Genomic DNA, 24,593 nt, shown 5'->3' with positions numbered 1-24,593 from the left:
CACAAGGGCAGGTGGCTGAACCAAGACAATGAAACTGTCCCAGTGGGGTGGGAAGGGGCAGAGAGGGAGGAAGCCAGCTCCCAGTTGCCTCAGGTGGCCTGGGAGGAAAATGCTTTGTTACACATAAAAATCACAAAGGAGAAGCTTGAGTGCAAGAGGGAAAGGAGTCCTGTGTCAGCACGAGAGATGCGGTCACATCCAGGTCGCTTTCCCTCCTTTATGAGGCCGCTACAAATATGTCCAAACCTATGATGATTTTAATGACATTTGTTATTAATAAGGCACATTATGTTCTCTAGGAGATCACAGCCTGGTGGGAGAAAAGGGCAAATAAATAAGTATAATGTTACTTTATAAATTCTGGAATTCCATGACCTGTAATAGGAAACGGAATGGAATGGGGTTAAGAGCCTGGTACCTGGGACTCTCCTCTCATATCAGTGTTAGTTTGTTTGCTCAAACTACAATTTGCTTAAAAGAGTGAATGATCTAAAGAGCATTCCTACTCTGTGAAATCACTGTGAAGTGATTTTCAAAAAGAACTGCTTGAAGAGAGAGGCTGGCAGTTCTCTGACAAGGGGAGGACCTTCCCTGTGGCCTCTGGAAACCAAACCAAAACAAACCTGGAACTGGCTTCACATAGGAGCCCAGGGGCCAGTGGAGCAGCAGATAGGCATTTCATTTCTGATTAGGTCTTGAGTCAAAACTCAGGTGATGAGGCTCTTCCGGGAGGCCTAACCAGAGAGGTGGACAGATAGATACTGGCCACTGGTAAAAGCTGGGCAACTTGCACAGTCTTTCTGAGGAGGAAACGTAGAGAAGGACTGCTGGCCTCTAGCCGATGGTTCTTAAGCAGGGTGCTCACGGGCATACCTGAGGAGCCTTTTGAGCCTAAACGAACCTAGGTATTCTGACTGGGTGGGAAGTAATCAGCTCCCAAGGTCCATAGATCACTGACTGTACAAATCTTTCTCGACTTACAGTGGGGTTAAGCTCTGATAAACACAGCAAAATTTGAAAACATTTAATCCATCTAACCTGCCAAACAGCATAGCTAAGTCTGGCCTACCTTAAACATGCTCAGAACATTCACAGTAGCCTACCGTTGGGCAAACTCATCCATCACAAAGCTTATTTAATTATAAAGTGCTGCACAGCTCATGTAATTTATTGAATACTGTAGTGAACGTGAAAACCACAGTGGTCGTAAGTGTACCTGTTATTCACCCCTGTGGCCGCATGGCTGGCTGGGGGCTGGGCTCCCCGCGGCTGCCCAGCACCACGACAATCTAATGCCACAGCATGACGCTAGCCCGGGAGCAGATCAACATTTAAACTTCACGGGATAGTTTCTATTGAACACATACTGCTTCGACACTATCATAAAGTCAAAAAATTATGAAGTTGAAATGTTTCATGTCCAGGACTGCGTCTGTATTCCCTTTTATAATTACCATGTACCTCTAAGTAGGGAGATACCTGTCTGGCTTACGAGGGCCAGTCCTGCTCTGTGCTTGTTGTCCTGATGTGCTTATTAATTACACTCATTTCACCCACAGGTGTCTCCATTTGGATTATGTAGATTATGAAATATAGGCTCACTCAGTCTCAGTGAGGACCGTCAGCTTTTCAGAGACCACCCTTGCCCCCACACTCCCGTCCCTTACTGCCAGTCTGGGAATAAAACATCACAAATATTTGAAGAATACTAACTTTCACTTAAAAACTAACCACCTGGCCTGGGACTTAGCTGCCCCCAGACCTGTGTGTGAAGCTCCAAAGCACTCCAATGTGTAAACCCACGACCTTACTTATTCTATCTGAAGCCCACAAACACCCTCTTAAGGTCATTTCCTTGTCTCCTGGGTGGTAAGCTTCTATCTCCCCAGTTAGACTGTAAATTCCTGAGAGGCCAGGTTCCCTCCGTCACCTGCAGGGCCTGGACCTGTGCTTTGCAGGTAGGGCAAGTGCGGCAGTAAAAGAAGACATGACCTCCACCAGGAAGCCGTCAAGGTCTCTGCTCAACAGTTAATGGCTGGGACATTGGCACAGGGCAGGGTTTAGGGCACAGGAAGCTGCAGGTGCCCCGGGTGACTGGGCAGCAGGCCAGCCTCACAGGTGCAGCTGTCACCTGGCGTGGCGGGGGGCTGTGCTCAGAGGCACAACACCATGGACTCACTTTTCATCATGAACAGAAGGATCTTATTACACCAGCAGGAGGGATTAAGGCTCTAAGCTGGACATGTTTGTGGACACAAACTGGGAGGACCTTCTGAGATGTGTCACTCGCCAGTGGCTGGGAGTTCTGGTGCGACTAGAGTTTTCCTTTCCCACAGGGGACACAGTGTCCCTCATCACCAAAGCCAGTCCTCAAGGGAACGGTATTTTAGGATGAGGGTCGCCTGCTCAGTTTTCTTTAACAAGGATTAAACCTTCTATTCCACAACAGGGGTGAGGTGCAATACGTGAGCACACCCGGGAATTTACATGACTGGGATTTACTGACTGAGGAAGGGTGGGAGGTCAGGGTGTCCACGGAGAAATGCAGGGCACCAGGTAATTAGGGTGAGCAGCTTCAGAACAAAATGGGAGCTGACTCTTGCACACTACGGGAAATGAACCGGAATCTTGCATTATAAACAGGCACCCTGGGAACCAAGGCTCAGCTGTAACAATGGAAGACACGTGAAATGGATAAAGGGTATTTGACAATAATACTGTAAAATCACTTAAGTCAATAGTTTTGCTACCTAACCCCTCACTCAGCCTTAAATGAGAGTGACTGATTCACTGGAATGTCTTCTCTTACTTCTTCCTTTGTGCACAAGGGGCAGAATTTTCATCGATTCACTCAATGACATGTATGGAGCATGTACTATGAGCTACACATTCTGAGGCACTGAAAATAGTGATAATAATTTGCTGATTATCTACTAAGTGCCAGGTACTTTGTCACATGCTTGACGTACATTATCTTGTTTTATCTTCACAGCCCCCTATGAGGTAGGTACTATTATTTCCCCTGTGGCTGATGGGAATCTGATTTGGACAGGTTAACTCTCCTGTTCAAATGGCAGAGATAGGGTTCAGGCCCGCTGACCCGAATCCCTGCTCTTAAGCACTACATTATATTCCTTAAGCCAAATCTGAACTGCTGCCCCAAAGGTAGCTGGGAGTATTCCTCCGGTCCTCTGCTGTACCACAGGGGCTATTAAATATGGTTAAGAAGAGGAAGGAAAGCATAGCGGCTTCCCCCTCCCTAAGCCTGCCCTCGAGCCTCCTGGTGAGCAGTGCCGCATCTGTGGATGGGTGTCATTTGGCTTATCTGCTAACCCACGGCAGGAGCTGCCTCCCTGCAGCCCACCACTTGGGGGTGGAGGGTGGCAGCCTCTCCAGGGACAGCCTGCTTAGGCAGCTCTGAGGGTGACCCAAGTTCCTGATTACACTGATCCAGAACCACTAGTTCTAGTTTTCATTCACTTTTCTTTGAGAAGTCATTCTGATACAATCTTTCTTGAAGCTCCCTTTAAATTCATTCAATCTGGGCTTCCTATCCTGGCTTATTTTGTTTTAAACTGTGATAAAATATACATAACACAAAATTTACTATCTTACCCATTGTACAGCTCGGTGGTATTAAACATATTCACATTGTTGAGCAACTATCACCATGATCATCTCCATAACTCCTTTCATCTTGGAGAACTGAAACTCTATACCAATTAAACAGTACCTCCCTATTCCCACCCTTCCTCGGTCCTGGACATCCCACCATTTTGCTGTCTCTGATTTTGACTACTCTAAATACCTCATATAAGTGGAGTCTACAGTCTCTGTCTTTCTGTGATTGGCTATTTCACTTAGCCTAAGTCCTGAAAGTTCATCCATGTTGTAGCACGCTGCAGAATTTCCTTCCTTGTCAAGGCTGAATAACATTCTATTGCATGTATATACCACATTCTGCTTATCAATCCATCCATCCATTTATTCAGTCTTCTTTAACTTCTTTCAGCAATGTTTTGTAGTTTTTATTACTCAAGTCTTTCACCTCCTTGGTTAATTAATTCCTAAGTATTTTATTCTTTCTGATACTGTTGTAAGTGGAAATGCTTCTGTAATTGTCTATTCAAGTTATTCAATGTTAGTGTATAGAAATGCAAGTGATTTTTGTATGTTGGTTTTTTATCCTACGACTTTGCTGAATTCATTTATTCATCCTAACAGTTATTTGTCTTTAGGGCATTCTCAGTATAAGATGATATCATTAAAATAAACTTTAAGTGAAGGTTTTCTGAGGTAACTTTGATCATTTCTTACAAATATTTTCCACACGAACCAGAACTCAGGTTGGGGGGAAGGAAGGGCAAATGACCTCCAAATCTACTTTTAGATTAGAGGTCAGCCATGAATTATACAGCAAATCATAATATTTTTTGAACATATATAACCCCATCAAACTGTCTTTGTCTTCCAGCATCTCAGAAAACATTCTGAGACAGGAGAAAGGGGTGGAAGGGCGTGTATGTGTGAGTGTGAGAGCCAGAGAGAGCGAGACACAAACATGTTTACTTTCCTCAAGTCTAAAGGTAGCTCCCATTAGAATCAATAGAAGTAATACGTCCTCCCCAGGAGACTGTTAACTGACAAGGGGGAGCCTGTACAGCAGAGAGGAAAAGGCAAACAGAAGGGCTCCATATGGATCTCTGGGTTTTAACAGACAGGCATGCAATCTTGAGGACTGGACAGAATACTAATGGGAAAAAAAATTCAATAATGCCATCAAGAGAAAGTGCTGTAGAAAAGCACTAAACCCGCTCACACATAATTAGCTAATTAGGACCCTTATTAAGCTGCTGAATCTGCCCCCCCAAGTCCGAATAATGTGTGCTAAGCCCAAACATCTTGGGGGAACACACTGCCTCCCTCAAATTACTTATACACCCTTCAGGGGCAAGAATTTAGAGGTTCATTCAGCAAAATATTTTGATGCCTGGAATGTGTCAGATATAGATCTCAGTGCTCGCGATCTGGCAGGAACCAAACCCCTGGTACATGGCGCTTTCATTTAACTGGGAGAGACGGACAATAGTCATATAAATCTGCACTATGTCCGGAGTAACCCATGAGACAGATGGATGGTGAGAGGCAGGGTGATATACTTAATAATTAGCAGAAGGAGCCCTCTCAGATGAGGGGACCTGTGGGCGAGACTGAAGGAAGTGAGGAGAGAAAAAACTGGGGTGAGAGCATCTTAGACTTCTTTATACACCACCTAGCAGCTGTTACATAAGTTGACCCTAACAAGTGCTTAGAAAGAGTGATTTACCAACTTGGTGATCCTCTAAGTCTGTTACTTATGATGACTGAAAGGATTAAAGGAAGCAGAATCCGAGTGCTTACTGCATTATCTAGTTGAGTGGCTCTCAACTGGGGCTGATTTTGCCTGCCAGAGGACACCTGGCAATGTCTGAGGACATTTTGATGATCGCGACCTGGGGGAAGGGGGAGGGTACTACTGGCACATCCTATGGAAAGGCCAAAGGTGCTATTAAACATCCTACATTGGACCAAAGAAGTCCACATGGCCAAGAATGAATGGGCCCAAAATGTCAGCCGTGCTACTGCTGAGAAACCTTGATTTGGTGCCCAGACACGCAGCCAAATCTCTGATGAGAGCAGAGGGACCAGGCAGGAGCAGCTCTTGCCAACAACCTCGTCAAGCCTCCACCTATCAGCAAACAGCATAGATCCAAGGCCCCTGGGGTGTCCTTGGAGCATCCTTCCAAGCTTGGTGACCAACTGAGTTGGGTGGTTTCAAAGCCACATGGGGGATTTACTCATAAAGCAACACTTCCTGCATGCCTTTGGTATGACAGGGCAAGGAGACACGATGTGGGCCCAGTCATCAAAGACTTTACAGCCTAGGGAGGATGGGAGGCATGAAGACAAACACCTGCAATCTGACAAGGGCCACAGGGGGTAGAAATGAAATGATGTAGGGGGAGGGAGTAATGCCTTTCATTGAAGTGACCCAGATCGGTTTAATATATGAGGTATCGTCTGAATGGGGCTTTGACAGTGTGTAGGCTTTAGACAGGCAGAGAGGGAAGTAGAGAGGATCTTCTAAGTAGAGGTAAGATGTGAACAGATGAAAAGGTATGGAATAATAATAACAGTATTACTAGCAACTGCCCTCTAATAAATCCCCTCTGCAGGACAGAGGTGGTGCCAAGTACTTTACCATGACAATTGGAGCCTAAACTGAAAACTGATACATACAAATCAGATGAAGCCTAGCATGACCCAAAGTGACTTGAATTCCCATATTATCCATTTCAAAAAGATAATGAAACATGGTCAGTGTTACCTGGGGACAGTTGCATAAATACCGAAGCAGTTCACCAATATACTGAATGACAGTGACGTTATATTTTCTGCAGTCATCCCAAAACTGGCTGGCTGAAAATTTGGTCCGCAAAACAAGAGTAGCACCTACAGAGAAGTATATGTAAAATGTTGATAACAAAACGCTACAAAAAAACTTCCTTGATTATATTTGTCATTTTTGAAAGGTAGAAATTTAAATACTGACTATATTCGCAAACGAATCTTGTGTACCAATAATGTTCAGTTCAAAACATTAATAGGACATGGTTTGGTCTACAGAAACTTCCAATCTAGTGGGAAGATAGGTACAAGAGTCTTTCTAATAAAAGTCAGGGCACAATAAATAAGAGGTTCAAATGAAGCCCTAAGGTAATATGAGCTTGGGAGAGTATGTGTACATGTGTGTGCATGTAGATTAATTCTGCTTGGGAGCAGGGCTGAGAAAGGCACATTTTGGAAGAGGTGAATTTGAATTAGGTCTAAGGAATGGATATGGAGAAAGATGAGGGAATTCCAGAGAGAGGAAAAAGCAGGAACATCAAGACAGGACAGTCCAGAAAGTGCTGGAGGGTAGCCGAGACTCAGCTGGCCTATGACTGGAGTGGTAAAGAGTGGGTGGGTCAGAGAGGTGAACCTGGTGAAGCAGTGAGGGGTGCAATCACGGACAGCTTGGAAGTACCAGGTGCAGGAGCCAGACGTAATTTTCTAGGCAATGGAGAACCAGGGTCTTGAGCAAGCGGGAGGATTCTTCTTTGATAGGTGAGGTATGAATGCTTCCCAAAGATGTCCATGTCCTAATCCACAGAACCTGTGAATATGTCACTTTACATGGGAAAAAGGACTGTATATGTGTGACTAAGTTAAAGATCTTGAGATGAGAAGATCATCCTGGATTATGTGTGTGGGCCCAATGCAATCACAAGGGTTCTTGTAAGAGGAGGGCAAGATGGTCAAGAGCAGAAAGAAATGGGATGATGGCAGCAAAATGTTGAAGTGATGTGTTTTAAAGACAGAAGAAGAGGCCAGGAACCAAGGAATGCAGGCAGTCTAGGAGCTAGAAAAAGCAAGGAAATGATTCTTTCCTAAAGCTTCCAGAAGAAAGGCAGCCCTGCTGACACCCTGATTTGAGGACCTCTGACCTTTAAAACAGTAAGACAATAAAATTGTGTCATTTTTAAGCCACTAAGTTTGTTGCAATTTGTTACAGCAGCAATAGAAAGCTAATACAATGGGAAGAAATAATGTGTTGATCATATGAGACCTAATTATAGGCATGAAATGTAGTCAATAAAAAAACTCACAAATATTTTTCATGTTATTATATACAGAAGTGCAATGTTTTGGAAGAGGAAACTTTTTTAAAATACAATTTTTTTTTTTAGCATGTATCTGTGGTGCTTCAGTAAATAGGTGAGTGATGATTTGTCCGTTTGGAGCCTCAGAGTCACCTGTTCCTTATGCACGAGCACCCTGACCAGGCCCAGGCACTTCTTGCTCATTTGGAGGTTGCTAACTGATGCCAGGTTACATATTTTATAGCTGATCAACAAGCTAATGAGGCATAGAAACAGAGGCTTGGGCAGTCATATATAAACATGCATAGGCATATGTGTTATTACATGTACATACACAATTATTTTAAATGGAATGCCACATGGGAGAAAAAATAAGTTTTTTTTTTTTTCTTAGCTCAGTTAGTTAAAGAGAGAGCTTCCGGGAAGAGGTGGCTATTAGACTGAGCCTTAATTTATACAAGTAGCATAAATCCTACTGAAAGGACAGAGGATGGCAACTTAATTTGAATGGTAAGGTTTCAGAAGGAAAGAGAAGAGATGGAAAGCCCGGTATTTTGACATGAGCTGAGGAGCTGTGAGTTCAGGGGAGGGTAAAGTAGAATGGAGACAACTGAAAGAGAAGTTTAGGATGCTGACGAAGATCAAATGCAGATTTCTGAAGATGGAAATGACACAGAAGAATTATCTATGGACTCTAAGAATCAAGGGTCCTAACCTGGATAAAAACTGAAAACATCTTAAAGTTTCCTCCTTGATAAAGCAAACAATTACAGCATTATATAATCAGACAAGCAGGCAGGAGAAAATGTAAGTTATTTTAGATACTTGCAGTGGGTGAACCAAATAGCCCTGTTAACATTGAAATAAACGTGCCTGGCACACAGGAAAGTAGCCAAATTTTGTGTTACTTTTCCTGATGAACTCATGTGAAAGTGTGCTGAACTACAATGCCTTATCCTTATTGAGAGAAAAAGCTTACCAGTTATCAGACATCCGTGTAGGCCAATCATAAGTGCAGCACTGTGGTACAAGGGGAGCGTCGTATAGATGATATCATCTTCCTTGATCCCAGCTACAACAGTAAGGGCGCATCCGTACCACAGGCGATGGTGATTGATCGTCGCAGCTTTTGGAAGACCTTTGCAAAGATACAAGAGAAAGCGTGAGTGAGCCAAGAGCCGTCATTTAGACACGTGGTCTGGGAGAGAGATCTGGCTCAGGAAGATTCAGCAACTAGGGAACTTGCACAGCGGACGTCCATGATTAGTCAGACTAGAAGTCGGCACATTTTTTTCTGTGAAGACCTATAGTAAATGTTTCAGGCTTTGCAGGGCCCTACATGCCTCTCCTGCAACTATACAACTCTGCAATTATAGCAGATAGAGGCCAAATACATGAAAGAATGAATGTGGCTGTGTTCTGATAAAACTTTATTTTAAAAAACCAGTGAGGGGGCTGGATGTGGCCCACAGGCCATAGTTTGCTGACCCCTGGATTAGATGGTTATTACAGCAGTAATTTGAAGAGAAAGGAATGTCTATAGAATTTCTGCTCCATGCCTACCACCATGCAAGGTATTTTCAAAATTTCATTCTCAAAATTTGCTAATCCACAGATGAGAAGGCTGAGATTTAGAGAGATTAAATAGCCTATACAGCCCATCACCTTCATAGCCATCTTTATGTATTTCTTATATATTCTTCTAGAGCTTCTTTGAATATAAATACAAACAAATATGAACATTTGCTCATATATTCTTGTCCTGCCCCTATTTAAAAAAATGTGCCCATTCTTTTGAGCTTTTTTCCCCCTAAAATAACAATGTATCTTGGAGATCTGTTCATATTTGTACATAGAAATTTCCCTTACATATTAATTCATTTATTCTTTCTCATTATGCTGCATCAAGTCTTTTGTATGTAAATTTATTTACATTATTTTGCCATTTCACATGATAACGCAGTGAATATCCTGGTCCACATGGCAGTTTACACTATGAATGATGCTCTATCTGTAGGATAAAATTTGCTGATGTAAGATTGTGGGGTCAAAAGATATGTCTTTGTAATTTTGATAGCTACTGCCACATTGCCGGCTATAAGGGCTATCCCCATTCATTCTCCCACTACCAATATGTGAGTGTACCTTTTCCTCCAAACACTGAGAGTGTGCTCTGAAATGCTGGGATTTCTGCCAATTTGAAAGGTGAAAAATGGTATCCATTTTAAACATGGAATTTGCTACATATGAAAATATCACAAAAACTATTAAAAGGTGTAGTTTTAGTAGACTAGACTAAATACATTTGCATTTTCTTTACCATAATTTACACAGTTGTTTTGTAAGACTCTGTTAAAAGGGTATGCTTCTATTATTTCCCACAGGAAGTCAGTTTAGTTGGGGAGGGCATGAAGCAATTACTAAGGGGCTTGGGCTGGAGTTTAAGTTCTGATTAGGTAAACTGGCTTTATGAAGAGGAAGACAGTTGGCTGGAGACTCAAATCCTGCAATACCTGGTACCCTAGCTGGGCATTAGCTGAAAAACAGCAATTCCCTGTAAGGCAAAGCAGTATGGCCAGTAAACTACCATCACTGTAAACACAATTCAAAGTCCATTTTCTCTGGCAGTGAGCCCATGGCACTGTGTTAGTATGAAGCCCTCATTCTACACTAATATCAAGAAATAGAAGAAAGTATCAATAAATCAGTTGTATTCACCACAGAAAGGAATCATTCGGAGAGTGAAAGCTCTGAATTACACTTTTTAAAAAAGAAATGCACATTCTTTGCTGCTTTGAAGTATTTTCAGATATTTCCTAATTTATGATTTTGTATCAATGAGGAAACAAGAATAATTGGTAACAATTATATAACTTTGTGCTAATGACTGCCATGGAGGAACAGGGAAAACATTTTGTTCTCCAATTGCTTAAAGAAGTTCTTTTAATTAATTCTTCTAATTAATGTGTATAAGAGTAACTTAGCAAATATTATATTCAGAGGTAAGGAGAAAGGTAAAATGAACATCAAGGCACTTATCTTCCTATTAAACATAAATTCTGAATCACAGGATTAAATCAAGAGGTGTTCATTCCCTTTTTCTACCTAAAATGGGCTTTACATTTGACTGCCAAAATGTGCATTGTGAAGAAGTTCTATACTTGTCTCATTAGCATTGAGACTAGAATTTCCTGTCACTAACCAAGGGCTCATTTTATCTCCATTATATCCCAAAGTTTACAATTTGATTTTACCACCTTATTAAGAAATGAGGGTAAAAATCCCACACATTGAGGTGAATCTGTATTAGTGGATGCAGTTGATTAATCATGTCATTCCACCATTCTGTTTGCATGGCAATAAGCAACTTTTGACACATAAAAAAATGATAGCCACTATGCTTTGGGCAACAGTTTTAATTATGTGTCAGAATTCCCTTCTCATTTATTCCCAGCATCGCCTCATTTACTTAATGAAAATGCTCAGCAAGAGTGACTGTATGAGAGGAAGTTAAACTCAGGTCCAGGAACCAGGCGATCAGATGGGTGCGGAGGGACTGTTGAGGTGAAGGAGAGAGTGCCTATAGTCTGGTGTGGAGAAAAAAGGTGCAAACGAACCTTTAGCCTTATCTATAATTATAATGTTTGATTATTTTACAAGGAGATGGCATGCTATGCATGTATTACCTGCTTAAATTAAAATTTTGACCAAAAGAAAGATTCACATGTTGCTTTGCAATTTAATAGTAACAATTAGCATGCTGGTGCTGGCTTCCTGTCCACTTAAATATTATTACCTCTGGTAACATTTTCCCTGGCTTAGAGCAGGCAGACACTAAAGATGTGCTGAATGGGAGAATTAGGAGGAACTGGGGCAAAGCGATCAGTTGTATGAGCTGTGGTATCCACTAAAATGTGAGTCCTGACACTTCTACTTATCTTGGGAAGTTCTTAACCTCTCAAGCATCAGTTTCTGAGTTTGCAAAATGGGAATAAGGTTCAGATCCATCTTAAGGTGGTGGGAGAATTGTAGGAACCAAGGAGCCCATGGGAGAATGCCTAGGACAGCCTATCCTTAATATTGCCTGGCTCATATAGCAGCATTCCAATAACACTTAACTGGCCATGGTTTTCCTTAGTGGCTCACAAAATAAGGGTGCCGCTTACACTGAAAGGCATGCTAGATTTGAAGAAATATGATATTAGGCTCTGAGCTAGACTGATCCTACACCCATAGCACCAAACAACTCCAAGTCAGTCCTGCATGGGAAGACAGTCAACAAAACATTTATATAAACAAGCCCATTATTGCCCTATAGTCTGGCATTCCATTTGTAATAGGTTACACTTTATATGAACTCAGGATATAATATAATCAAAATACAACAATCACTAAAAAAAATTCCAACAACCTATTCAGTGCCAAATTTCATCCATCAGCATAACTATTTTTACAGTTCTTGGTTAACCTCTTTATCTACACACCAACTAGGGGGAAATATATGTGGCTTGGAGAAACCCAAATGGGATCATATGCTATGAAATAAGATCAGTTCCCACAGGCATAGAGCTAAATCCTCTGAAGTATTAGTTATCTGATAAGTTTTATCAAAGAAAGAGAACATTTGAAAACCTAACCCAACATTTAACTCCTTCAGTAGATTCTTTGAGATCCTTTGAGATTCTTTGAGAATCCTCTTTCTTTTTACCTGTGGTTCCAGAAGTATAAATGTATACAGCAGGAGTGGAGAAAGTGACCTCAGATCTCCATGACTCGGGGATAGGATCAGCCGACACTTGGTCCACTTTGTCTAGGAGAGAGCCGACCCCATCCGTGTTGGAAGTTCTGCTCACGTAATAGATGGATACATCATCTTTTTGCAGGCTGGGCAGCACCTCTTCAATAGCAGCTTGGAGTTCTTAATAAGAACAAAAACCCAAACAAATTAAATTGGTCCATTAAAGTTCTGTAGAGCAATGAGCTTCATGGTAATTTTGCTTTCACCATAATTTTGCCTAAAATGTGTGAATTATAAAAAGTGATGCTTTTAATTATGCATTTTTAAACATGGAATTTGCTACATATGAAAATATCACAAGATTCCAATATTTGAGGTATGGTTGGGTTTTGATGGTTTCATGAGCAGCAGACAGTGGGTTGACATCTGTACAAATGGACATATGGGTAAAAACCAGGATATTTAAGTATTAACATGTGCATATCTGGTATACATCTCAAAATACTCCAGAAATGAATTTGTTTATTCCTAATATGTGCCCCACAAAACTACTGATGAAAAACATTTTTAAGGGAGGAAAAGACAAACAGAAATGAGAGCCAGGATAACTAATAAACACAGAAGTCATTTAAAAAAGCATATCAGTAGTAAGTAGTTCCCTAAGGAGGTTCAGCAATTCTGAGATATAAGTTCCAAACTTCAAAAGACCATTCTCTGGTCTGAGGAAAAAAATGGACTGATAAGTATGTTTTTCAAACTGTGGGTCACAATATAGTGGTGGACTGTTAAAGACATTTAAAATGACCAGTATTTTAAGTAATTAAAATAAAATGCAGTAGAAAATTTCAGAGCATACACAGCTACTAAGAGGTAAGCACTGTTCTTTTTTGAAACTTTTGTTTCAGTTACATGGGTGTGTGGGTACTGGGTCACAAACAAATGTATTTTTTATTGTAGTCAAAGTCAAAAAATTTTAAAGGCCCTGATTTAATAGGCAAACCACATGTAATGTTCGCTATTTGGATTTATGTGCCCTTAAACCATAAGATGAGATGGGCTTTAAGCTTCCTTGTCTTGAATTGTGATTACTGAAGTGAATATACTTATTTGTTACAGGAAGGTGACTCAATATCCCAGGGAATTACCTTGGGGAGGCTCTTCCTAATTCACCTTATATGCTTTGTTTCTCTGATGGGTGTATATGATGTCTCCATCAAGACAAGAAATAGCACCTGGGTAGATGCATTAAAAATTTTTTTAAAAGTTTGAACTAAAGGAATCATTCAATTGGTAAAAATAAATAGGGCAAAAGGGTTTATTAGGAAAATCAACAACCCTCACCCCACCCTCCTCACAATTAAACCTGCTGCCTAGAGTCAATCAATTTCAATTATTTTGGCTGCTGCTTCTAGCAAACACCTCTACATTATGAAATAACGTTTTTCCTGCTACCTCGTGACCTATCAATTTTGGTCCCATCCCCCATTTTACCCCTGTCCACTCCCAACAGTTATTATCTTCACTTTCTGCTGACTGGGTTAATAGTATTCACATCTATTCTGAGACCATAACTGTCTTCCCAGCTTTGTTTATGGGTTTGCTCCAGAAACCCCAAACCAATAACCACGATCAACAAGATTATGATTATGTAAGTATCATCCACTGCAGAGCCAGGTAACACACTTTAATCATAATTTTTTTCACAAACAGTTTGCTCCTGGAGTTTCTACTGATTATCATTCTTTAATGGACTATTTGCCTCAATTCTTTTTTCAACCTCCATCAGATCAGCTTCTCTCCCTTTTTGCCCCAGGAACTTCGGTTCTCCTTTACTCTTTAATTCTGAAGGGTTGTTCTCTAGTACTTCAGCACTTCAGTAAGACAATAAAAAATATTACTGTTATAAAAACCTGGACTGATAACATCCCATCCTGTGCTACTGCCTTGGGCCAGGTCTTCATTATTTCCCATCTTGACCATTGCAATTACCTCCTAACCAAGCTCCTGCCTGTAAGTTCTCCCCACTTACAATTTATCAGCTACACTGCTTCACAGCTACATTACTGTCCTTTAAAATCTTTCAATGGCTTTTCATCCTCTGTGATAGAATCCACTGTCCTTATGCGCCATATGAGGTCTTGAGCTCATTCACAGTCTAACCCCTGTGGACTTTTCTGATGTCATCTCCTACTGTCTACCCCTTGGCCCCTTTCCTCTAGCCACACTGATCCATGTGAACTGAATACACCTGTAATCTCCCCTCTCATTACCTTTGTCCAGGGGGGTTCATCAGATTGGAATGCCACTTCTCACCCTGGTTACCTGGAAAACCCTGGTTCACCCTCCTTGTACTAGTCACTCAGGTTCAAGTTTTGGTAAAGTGCCTCCCTTTTTAGAAGATGCTGTCTACTCAGTGCTTCTTAAAAGCATGTGGATCTGCCTTTTAAGAGTAACAGGGACAATCTCTTATTCTCCTTGATGAAGAGCATAACCTTGGGCTTTAGTAAAAGCTTGGGTATGAGAAATAATACAGAAAAGTTGTCTGAAGGGTGTAGATTAGATCTGTCAGTTCCTCATTAATCTAGGTTTAAATTGTGGATTGAAATAGAACTTTAGAGAAAGCAGTACATACTTGGGTGATGGGAAATCAAGTGATTACAGCACTTCCACACTCCTAGGCCTTAAAATCTGTCTTAGTAAAAAGAAAAACCAAATGAAGGTAGTTTATGAAGCTTCTATCCTTTGTTTTTGATGAAGGGAAGAAGGGAAATTTCTGAACACAAATGTCCATATCTAGAAAGTAGGGAGAGAGAAGGAGTGGTGAGCTGAGTCAGTCTTTGTTACCAAGGTGGCAAGATGCTACTGACTGAAAAAAAGAAAGAAATCCTGCCATTTGCAACAGCTTGGATGGACCTAGAAAGTATGATGCTAAGTGAAATAAGCCAGGTGGAGAAAGGCAAATACCATATGATTTCACTTACACGTGGAATCTAAAAACAAAACAAAACAAAATGAAGAAAACAGCAATAGACTCATAAGGACTGAGAAGCATAAGGACTGAGAAGAGACTGGTAGTTCTCATGGGGGAGGACAGCTGAGGGGATAAAGAGGCACACAGGGTCAATCATAATATAAATTAGTCATGGGGTTGAAAGTACAGCATAGAGAACATAGTCAACAGTTCTGGAACATCTTTCTATGTTGACAGCAACTACACTAGTTGTGAGGATTTAATCATGTAGATTAACTGTTGAATAGCTGTGTTGTATACTTGAAACCAATATAATATTATGTATCAACTATACTTCAATAAAAAATATTTAAAAAAAATATAAAAATAGATGCTATTGGCTGAACCTGCAGCTTTCTAATAGGAAAAGCATTGAATCTAGTAGCTTGTTCTGCTTCCAGGTTGCCTCATTGAGAGGGTAACTGAGTTAAATAGAACACTTGAGAATTGTTTACCAATAAGGTAAGATCCGAAAAGAAGGCAGTGAAAGGAAATGTGTTTTGATAAAAATTCAGGCTGACTGTGAAATGGTTGGTAGGTGAACAAATCAAGACTGAAGGCTCATCATTCCTTCATAGGGAAAGACAACTGAAACACAAACTGGTTCAAAACAGCCCTTGGAGACAGGCTGAAAATAATTTTTCAAATTTTTAACTGGGATTTTGCATTTCTATCACTGACAGTTTGGAATTATAGTATTTAACAACCTATTGCCTATTCTGTACACCAGCACAACAGGTGTTAGAATATCCTTCAGACAGAGGCGTGCATATGCCCTCTCCTCCCTCCACACAAGTCGCCCCGAGGTCAGGAAGATGCTTTATCGAGGTTAAGTCCCACCAGGAGTAAGTAAATCTTTAACAGGTAAATACATATATTCATCTTAATTTTATGTAATTACATAATCTCTTAATGTTATTTGTCATTTTTCTCAGTTAAACCTCTTGCTTATGTGAACTTTTGCTTTCTCAAGAATCTTGGAATCAAGGATAATTCCTAGTCATGAGTTTCCCAGGTCCCACCAGGCCTTACATAATTTTATCAGTTGACATCCATAAACAACCATGTTGCCTATGTACCAAATATCTACTTCCCTATTTCTCAGAGGCTGTGTGAAGGTGCTTTTCAAATACCAGCCCCTTACATTCATTATGCAGAATGATCCAACTCTATTCTTCTTCAGATTCAATAATATTAACAGCTGATTTAGAGTTTATTTTGTTTTTACCTCTTCACTCCCTTCTTGTTTCTAAAGAAAATGAACCACTGGGCATTTCCAAATATGCTAGCAAAGGACTAGTTTGTTTCTGAATGGAGATGTACAACCACACTCCTTCCCTGGGAACCTTCAGTTATGAGAAGGACAAGAAAAACAATGTTAGAGACTATCTTTAAGCTAGTTCTCTATTCAGACCTCTGGCTACTTGGCTGGAATCCCAGCCCTTGACTTCCCACCCACTCACTTGACATGGGTTTCTGTTCTCCATCCTATGCACAGATCCCCTCACATGGTCCCCACCCATCCTGGGCTTGTCACCAGCTCCCTCTCTGACAGTGACATCTGGAGAGACCACAGCTCTCTCCTATACCCCCTGCCACAGGTAAACTGGGAGGTTGGGTAAATGGATTTCCTCAAATAAGGATATATTTAAATTTTTTCCAATTTTCATGCCCTCATGCCCAATCCAATGGCTCTTAAGCTTCAGAAAGAAAAAAAAGAAGCCTGCTACAACCAACCTGGAAGGTGGAACTCATTAATTTGATAAACATTATTGAGTGACTACTATGTGCTAGAAACTACTAGGGCATTTTTCGAAGATAGAGAATTCTAAGCCTTAGAGACAAAGTGTTTCTGTCACAAACTCATCTCAGTTACTGCCTGGGCTAGAGCTGTGGAGGTGAAATTATCTCTATCCCTCCACCCTTGACTGGAGTTGGCATTGGAAAATTCTCTCCTTCCACAGAAGTGAGGCCATGGCTATGGGCATTCTTTGGAGTCTCTGAGTCCCTGTTTTCTCTAGAGTAGATTCCCTTCAGTGAACAGCTTAAAAAAATTACCATTTCTAAGGCCCAGTCTGCTGTTGTCTTACACAGTAAAACTCTTTAAGGAAGCATCTCACTGTGTTGCTGAGCTGATGAGAACTGCTTCCCTGCCTCTGGGCTCCTCTTGCTTGGAATGCCACCTCCCCCACTGCACCTGACCAGCCCAGCTGTCAATGGCCTAAGAAGGAAGCCTTCACCCTCTGCTCTTTTTCCCACAGCCTTTTGCACCTCTCCTAGCACACTTATCACATTCTTCTGGCTGTCACAGTCATGTGTATGTGGCTTAATTCTTTTACTGGGCTGTGGGATCCTTGAACTAATTCATCTTATACCTTATGAGGACACTCTAAACATTTCTTGATGTGGAATTACACTGTCTGCTTTTCTCAATCTAACCTCCAAGGTTTGTATGACAAGAGTTTGCCTTGGTCTGACACTAGTTTTATTAAGAAGTTCTCCTATTTTAGAACTTTCCATGATGTAATACTTTAGAAAGTTTAGTGGAGGTCCAACTTTGTTTTTTCATAACCTTAAAAAACCAGGTCACAGGTAATATGGAACATTTTATAACACCTCTGGATCTCAGTCTCAAAATAGAGAGTACCTTTTTTTAAAAAATTAAGGTATCATTGATACACAATCTTATGAAGGTTTCACATGAGCAACATTGTGGTTTCAACCTTCACTCATATTATCAAGCGCCTACCCCACCCCCACTGCAGTCACTGTCTATCAGTGTAGGAAGATGCTATAAAGTCATTACTTGTCTTAATAGAGAATATCTTTACCTGTTACTAAAGCTGTATACAGGAATATTAGCTATGGCAGGAGCTTTGCATGGGCATGTTGAACCGCACAGTGCAGACCTAGCCAGTGAGCTGATGAAAAAGACCTGGGTTCTCCTTCCAGTAGAAGACTAACTTAGCAATGATTTTAATGCTAGCGTAAATGGAAACACAGCAAATTAACTATTTTAGGGGCACTTTTGGATGTTTTTACAAAATATGTTATATGAAATTAGATATGCTTTTCTCTTACCCATATTCTATGTTTGGGGAATTGCTTGAAAAACTACTGGTCTAAAAAGTTGGTTTCTATCAACTACAACATTGATATGAGGTCAAAGAGCTGAAGATAATATTCTATGTAATTACTTACATTATTCCTTTCTATAGAGAAGGCTCCTGAAAGGTACTACAGAGAGAAAACCCTATTCTCTGGGAAACAGGTGCTTCCGTTTGATTCAGGGGAAGTGTTTACGAGTCTCAGACTTTCTGTAAGAATAGTAAATTTCAAGGAATATTTGGGTACTGAAAATCCTGATATAGTTGAGCCCTGTTAAATTTCCCAAAGTTCCTAACAACTGGATCAATCTTCAGGATAAATGCCATTGTGCTGGTCATTTACATACACTTGAGAATTTGACAGCCAGTTAGAACTCAAGAACTTGAGCCCACAAGCCCTCAGGCTTTAATTCAAAGTACAGAATTAAACTGTGTTAAATTGTCACCACTCCAATATTTCTAAGTAGGTAACATGTTCAGATGTTGTAATAGGATAAAAAGTGCCCTGGAAGTGAGAAAAAATTGGGGTCTGTCCCCAGCACTCGGTTGCTAACTCGCCACTAGACTCTGGGTAATTGATATCACCGCTTTGAGTCTTTGTTCAATTACAAAAGCAAGCGGAAACTAGACTGCTTCTCAAAGCATAGTCCTCAGTACATTTGTTTCAAAATCATCTGGGGTTAGGATGGGACTTGCTATAAAAATTCATGGTCATTCACGGTCCCCACCATAGTCCTACAGAATCAGTGTTTGGAGATGGGGCTCAGGAATCTGTTTTTTAAAATAAGCTTCCTAAGTGATTTTTTGGCTCATTAAAGTTTATTTTCTAGACTTTTTATTGAGGTACATAACATACTCATTAAAGTTGGAGGGTTATGGGAATTAGAATATCTTGAATATTCATTCCAATTTTAAAGAATTCTAAAAATCAGTCCATTCAACACATTTACACATGGGTGCACTTACTCAGCATGCACCTTTGGACTCTGTGTGACCCACCTTTGCAGTAATCATTTCAGGTCAGAGTATAATTCTGCAAGGTGTGCAATGATCTCTCAGTGATTTGGAAAAACTAAATGCTTTCCAAATGTGTGGCCTTTCTCAAAGGTCAGTTTACTGCTAGAGAGTGCCAGAGGTCCACTGCAAAGTCTGGTTTAAATTAGACTTCAGTGTCGGAATTCCATTATACCCTTCACATATACTGACCAAACATAATGCTCATAGCAGAGGACTCTTGTCTGGGTGGGTTGTATTTCTGACTTGATTACAAAACCAAGGTCTATTATAGTCATTTAAACCAAATTTTCTTTGTCAATAAAACTCCCAGTCTTTGACCTCCCTCACAGGGAGCCTGGGATACTGTGCAGGTAAACAGTACTTAAACCCTCAGCAGTGGTACAAAGATCACTCTGCTAACAACTTTTCTCCAAACCAACTAGTCAAGAAACGGGTTTAAGAGAGTCTTCTAGTTAATAAGCAGTGAAGTTGTCTCTTTCCAGGCAATTGGAAATTGATAGGAATTTTCTTGAAAGGATCATCACCTTCAAATAACTTGGCTGCCTTTAAAATTGTCCCCCTGCTTGTAGGCTTTCATAAAAAGACTTCATTTTTTTAAATTATTTTTTGCCACATAAGTTTCCTGATTTCCCACAAGTGAACAGACCTCTCATCTTTCTGTGACACTAGGCAAACTGCTCAGCTTGCTCCAGTTTCCTCTCTTATGAAGGGGGAGAGCTGATGGGTGCTTAAACCCCTCCAGCTTTAACACTTTACGTTCACGTAGAAGTAGCATGTTGTACGGAAAGTCATGGGCTTTGAAGCTGGACAGACCTAGGTGGGAATTTGAAGCCACAGTTTCCTCAACTGCTTAACAGGGAGTAATGATACGTTATCTCTTAGGGTAATAAAAGCATCTAGTATAGGGCATGGGACAGGAGGGCATTACAAAAAGGTGAGCCTTCCTGGCTCGCTACTCCTTGATGTCCTTCAACCCACACCTGGTCAGGCCTCCTTTCGTGACAGCGAGAAGCATCTCCTGGCATTTATTCAAGAGTTGAGACAAGCTTTCTGGGAAGCGAAAAACAGCAGCCCTGTGGGTAACAGGTTCTTGGTTTCTTCCTGACCTGGTATTCACTGGAGTATGAAGTTACCATTTCAGGGTCCCTGGAAAGTGGCAGGAGGTAACTACAGAACCAAAGGTCACTACTGATATTGATGCAATGGGGGCTCAAAAGGGCACTGCAGCAAATCCCTGAAGTCTTCTCCTTGGAGATCAGGTGGGGTCACCTTCTCTCTGTAGTGAGAATCCAGGGAGGCTAACAGCACTGGAGAGCTGGAAGCAGCCTTGAAGACCTTCTATTACAAGGGAGGAAACCAAGGGACAGAGAGGGAAAGTGACTTTCCCATGGTCAAGAGCCAGTCAAGCAGTCTCCCTGGATCCTCTGTAGTTCACACTAAAGACCCCTGCATTTTAATACAGATGTCAGTATTGGTTAAGAGCTTGGCCTCTGGTGGTAGATATCCATCCCTGGTTGAGCCCCCTCCTCCCAGCTCTGAGACCTGGGGCATAAGGCCAGCACCTCGCTGGTCTCAGTGGTCTCATCTATAAAGTCCAAAAGTAAACCCTACCTGTTGAGGATTTAAGACATTGTATGTATAATGCTTAACACAGTGCCTGGCACGGTCAGCTTGCACAACAGGTGGTTTTAATGATCATGTATTAGTGATTGGAGAAAGGGTTCGGTCCCCTTGTACACCCTCCAATGTCAATCCAAACTTTCCTCTCCAACCCCCTACACCACCCTGTGGCGGGTTCGGTGAAGAGCGGAGGAGCCCAGTGCCGGGGGAGGAGGCGGGCGGTCCCTGGGCTCACCTGGCGAGACCAGTAGCACCTTGGCGCCGCAGCACTGGAAGCAGTGCAACAGGGACTTGGCACGGATGTTGGAGTTGAGGCAGGCCATGGCACAACCCAGCTTGGCCAGGCCCAGCCACAGCCACACGTAGGCTGGTTCATTGCCCATGAAGAGTGCCACGCAGTCTCCCTGGCGCAGGCCGAGGTGGTCGCGCAGAGCCCGCGCCACTTGGTTGCTGCGCCGGTCCACCTGCGCGTAGGTGAGCGTCTCGTCCCGGAAGAGCAGCAAGGGCTTGTGCGGAGTCTTGCGCACTTTCTCCAAGAAGACCTGGAGGATGGTGCGCACCGGCCGCCGCTGCGCATAGCTGCGCACCCGCCGGGTCAAGCCAGCTACCCGTAGGAAGTAGCCCATGTCTTGGAAGAAGTAAGGGCAGCAGAAGTTCACCAGCAACGGCAGGAGCAGGAGCCCCGCCAGGGCCGTGTAGACGGCGGGCAGCATGACGGTGGCGGGGTCCCCTGTCCCCAGCGGGGCAGAGGGCGCACTGTGGGCGTGCAGCTCGGCGGCGGGGTCGGCGACGGGCGGACGGCGGGCGGGCTGCGCGGGGATGCGCGGCGAGGCTGGGGCGACGGCGGATCGCCTGGACTGCCAGCACCGACGCGGGCTCTGGGGCAGGTGGAGTGGCGTGTGGGCTGCTGGGCGTTGTGGGCGGGACCGGACGGCTGATCCCGCCCCCTCGTGGGGGTGCCGCCACCTGCGCCCGCGGCCCGCCCCTGCGGTCGTCCTGTGGCCGGTAAAGCTGCTCTGCGGCTCGCCCGGGCCCCGCCTCTACTCTGCGCGGGTCCGGAGGTCTGGGGTCAAGTGTGGACGCTCCTCTCCTGTGCCCAAGTACTTTAAACCTTGGAGCCAGTTTCCTTATCAAAATGGTGATGATAAAACTCACTTAGAGGATGTTGAGATCAGTGGAGATGGTGCAGGCGTAGGGCTATTGTTATTGCTAACGCTAATAGAGTTCTAGAGATGACTTGTTATTGTTAATGAAATGCCTTATGAATGCAACACGGTCCAGTTATTTATTATAGCGGACACCAGGCGCCACTGTCAAATCAGAACCCCATCTCTCCTTCCTGGTCCCAGGGGTTTTCTCCTCTTTGTTTCTCAGATTTGCCTATCCTCCCCGCGTCCCGCCCAGCCTCAGCCTCATTGCAAGGCGGCCTCCTGTGCAAGGATTTCAAGGTTGAGCAAAAAGCACCAGCGATTGTGACCTCCAGCTCATTCCAGCCCCCGGGCAGCGGGTAGGGACTGGGCAGCGGGTAGGGACAGGCAGCTCTTGTCGGCGTTGGTCCTGTGGGGCCCAGCTAGGTCAGATTTGGCGTTGAGGAAGACCAAACTTTGCCTCCTGATCAAGCTCTGGCGATATTTTGATTTGTGTTAATATTTTATTTTAAGTGATTTCCCCCCCTTGTATGTTGAATATTCTCAACTATTGTCAGCCCAATTGAACATACATTGACCAAATGGCGCCTTCAGAGGAAAAAAAAAAGTACAGTACAGAGAAAATAAAGTAAACATTACTGGCATTTCTCAAAGTCTATTTCTTTTATTGTGATCCTTATTTTAATTTCTCTTGATACTCTGTGTATATGGAGTGAAGAGTCGCTGCTTGCAACTAAGGAGGGTCAGGATCTAAGTATAGCAGTGTTTTATTTTTTTGCTCTCCTGTCTTCCTGTGTCTGTTTACCTTATTCCTATGCTGTAACAACCAATAATGACTGTCTATTCCTTGCCAGACACTCTGCCAGGGACTTCTCTGTATTATATTTTTGGAGCCAGACAGTCACCTAAGGGTGACACTTTCATACTCATTTATGGACAGGAAAGGGATGCTTGGAGATGTGAATTAAGACAGTAGTTAAGTGACGCTCGGGCTTTGAAACTGGCATCTGTGTGGCTCTCAGGGCCCACTCTTAGCAACAGTGTTAGGCTGCCCTCCTATTCCCTGGATTTCTATCCATGTTCTCTTTTTTCCATTAGCAATGTTCTCTTTTCCCTCTCACAATCTTACCCTCCCCCATTTTCTCAGCCCTCACTTTTTATCCCTGGGACCTGATCAAGCAACCCTTTCTTCCCCTTTTCCGGACTCATGGTCCATCGAGCTACCACCTAGCAACTGGTTGCATCATTTCCTTGGGGAGAAGTTGGGGGCCTTTGTTATCCCTGGGGGGAAGTCTGCAGGGTTAATCAAAATAGGGGTCAGGACAGGAACTATTCTGGTGGGCACCTGTTCTTTCAGGTTGAAGCTCGGAGGCAGCCCTCCCTCTCCATCCCACAGCCACCCCTTCATGGCCAGTCACTTCAACAGCCTCCTAGACGCTCTTGTCCTGTCCCTAAACAGCTACTCTCCAGAGTGCTACATTCCCCAAAATGCCTACTTTGCTCTCTCTTATTCTGAAGGCATCAGCCTTGTGTATCAGCTGTTTTCAGTCGCAAGCCAAAGAAAACAAAACCCAAGGCAGCTTAAGCAGAACAGGAATTTAAGCGGTGACTGTGCAGTCCCGGGGTCGCAAAGGCTTCAGGTGAGCCTTCCTTCACGTGGCTTACGTGCTGCGGCCTGGACCCAGATCCCCTTTCACCGTTTCTCTGCTCTCTCTCCTCCTTCTCATGTAGGCGCTCCCATCATGATCCAGAGATGGCTGCCAGCCCTTCAGGGTTACATGCTTCCTGCTTCAACTTCAGACAGAATCTAAGAATGTTTCTCTTAGGAGTCCCTTATTAAAAAAAAAATCTTTGATAGGGTGGTGTGCCCATTCCTGGACCAGTCTTTGTGGCCTGGGGAAAAGAAGTGCCCATTGCTTTAAACCAATTATGCTCAGCCATGGAGTTGGGTGTAGAGTCAGTCCCATATTGTAGAAAATTTCAGGGTATTTTTAAAAAGTGGTGGGGAAGGAAGGGGGAAAAAATACATTTGGGGAGTCAATTAGGAAATATTTGTTTATCAGTCTATCTATCTATCTATCTATCTATCTATCTATCTATCTATCTAATCTATCTATCTATCTACCTACCTACGTACCTACCTACCTATCTTGGAACTCTTCTTCCCAGTGGTTCTAGCTTAGGCTTATCGTCTTCCTGGAAGTATTGCTGTCATCTTACATCTCTGCTGCTCAGTGATCTTTAGTGCCTCCCCATCGTTTCCTATGTCCT

General features: G+C 42.7%; 1 protein-coding gene across 1 annotated transcript in view; it reads right to left on the bottom strand.

The window, feature by feature from the left end:
• SLC27A2 (solute carrier family 27 member 2) overlaps positions 1 to 22,057 on the bottom strand; it is a 39,455-nt gene extending 17,398 nt beyond the window's left edge. The window contains exons 1-4 of the mRNA XM_057488792.1: positions 21,410 to 22,057; positions 12,391 to 12,600; positions 8,662 to 8,820; positions 6,368 to 6,492 (exon numbers count right to left, since the gene is read on the bottom strand). Coding sequence (XP_057344775.1) covers positions 6,368 to 6,492; positions 8,662 to 8,820; positions 12,391 to 12,600; positions 21,410 to 21,887 — 972 coding nt within the window. The 5' untranslated portion in view covers positions 21,888 to 22,057. The remainder of the gene's footprint in view (positions 1 to 6,367; positions 6,493 to 8,661; positions 8,821 to 12,390; positions 12,601 to 21,409) is intronic.
• Between the last annotated feature and the right edge of the window lie 2,536 nt (positions 22,058 to 24,593).

The sequence above is a fragment of the Manis pentadactyla genome, chromosome 11, assembly GCF_030020395.1.
Source record: "Manis pentadactyla isolate mManPen7 chromosome 11, mManPen7.hap1, whole genome shotgun sequence".
Lineage (NCBI taxonomy): Eukaryota > Metazoa > Chordata > Mammalia > Pholidota > Manidae > Manis > Manis pentadactyla.
Note: the sequence above shows the minus strand (reverse complement) of the source record. Positions and strands in the feature narration are given on the sequence as shown.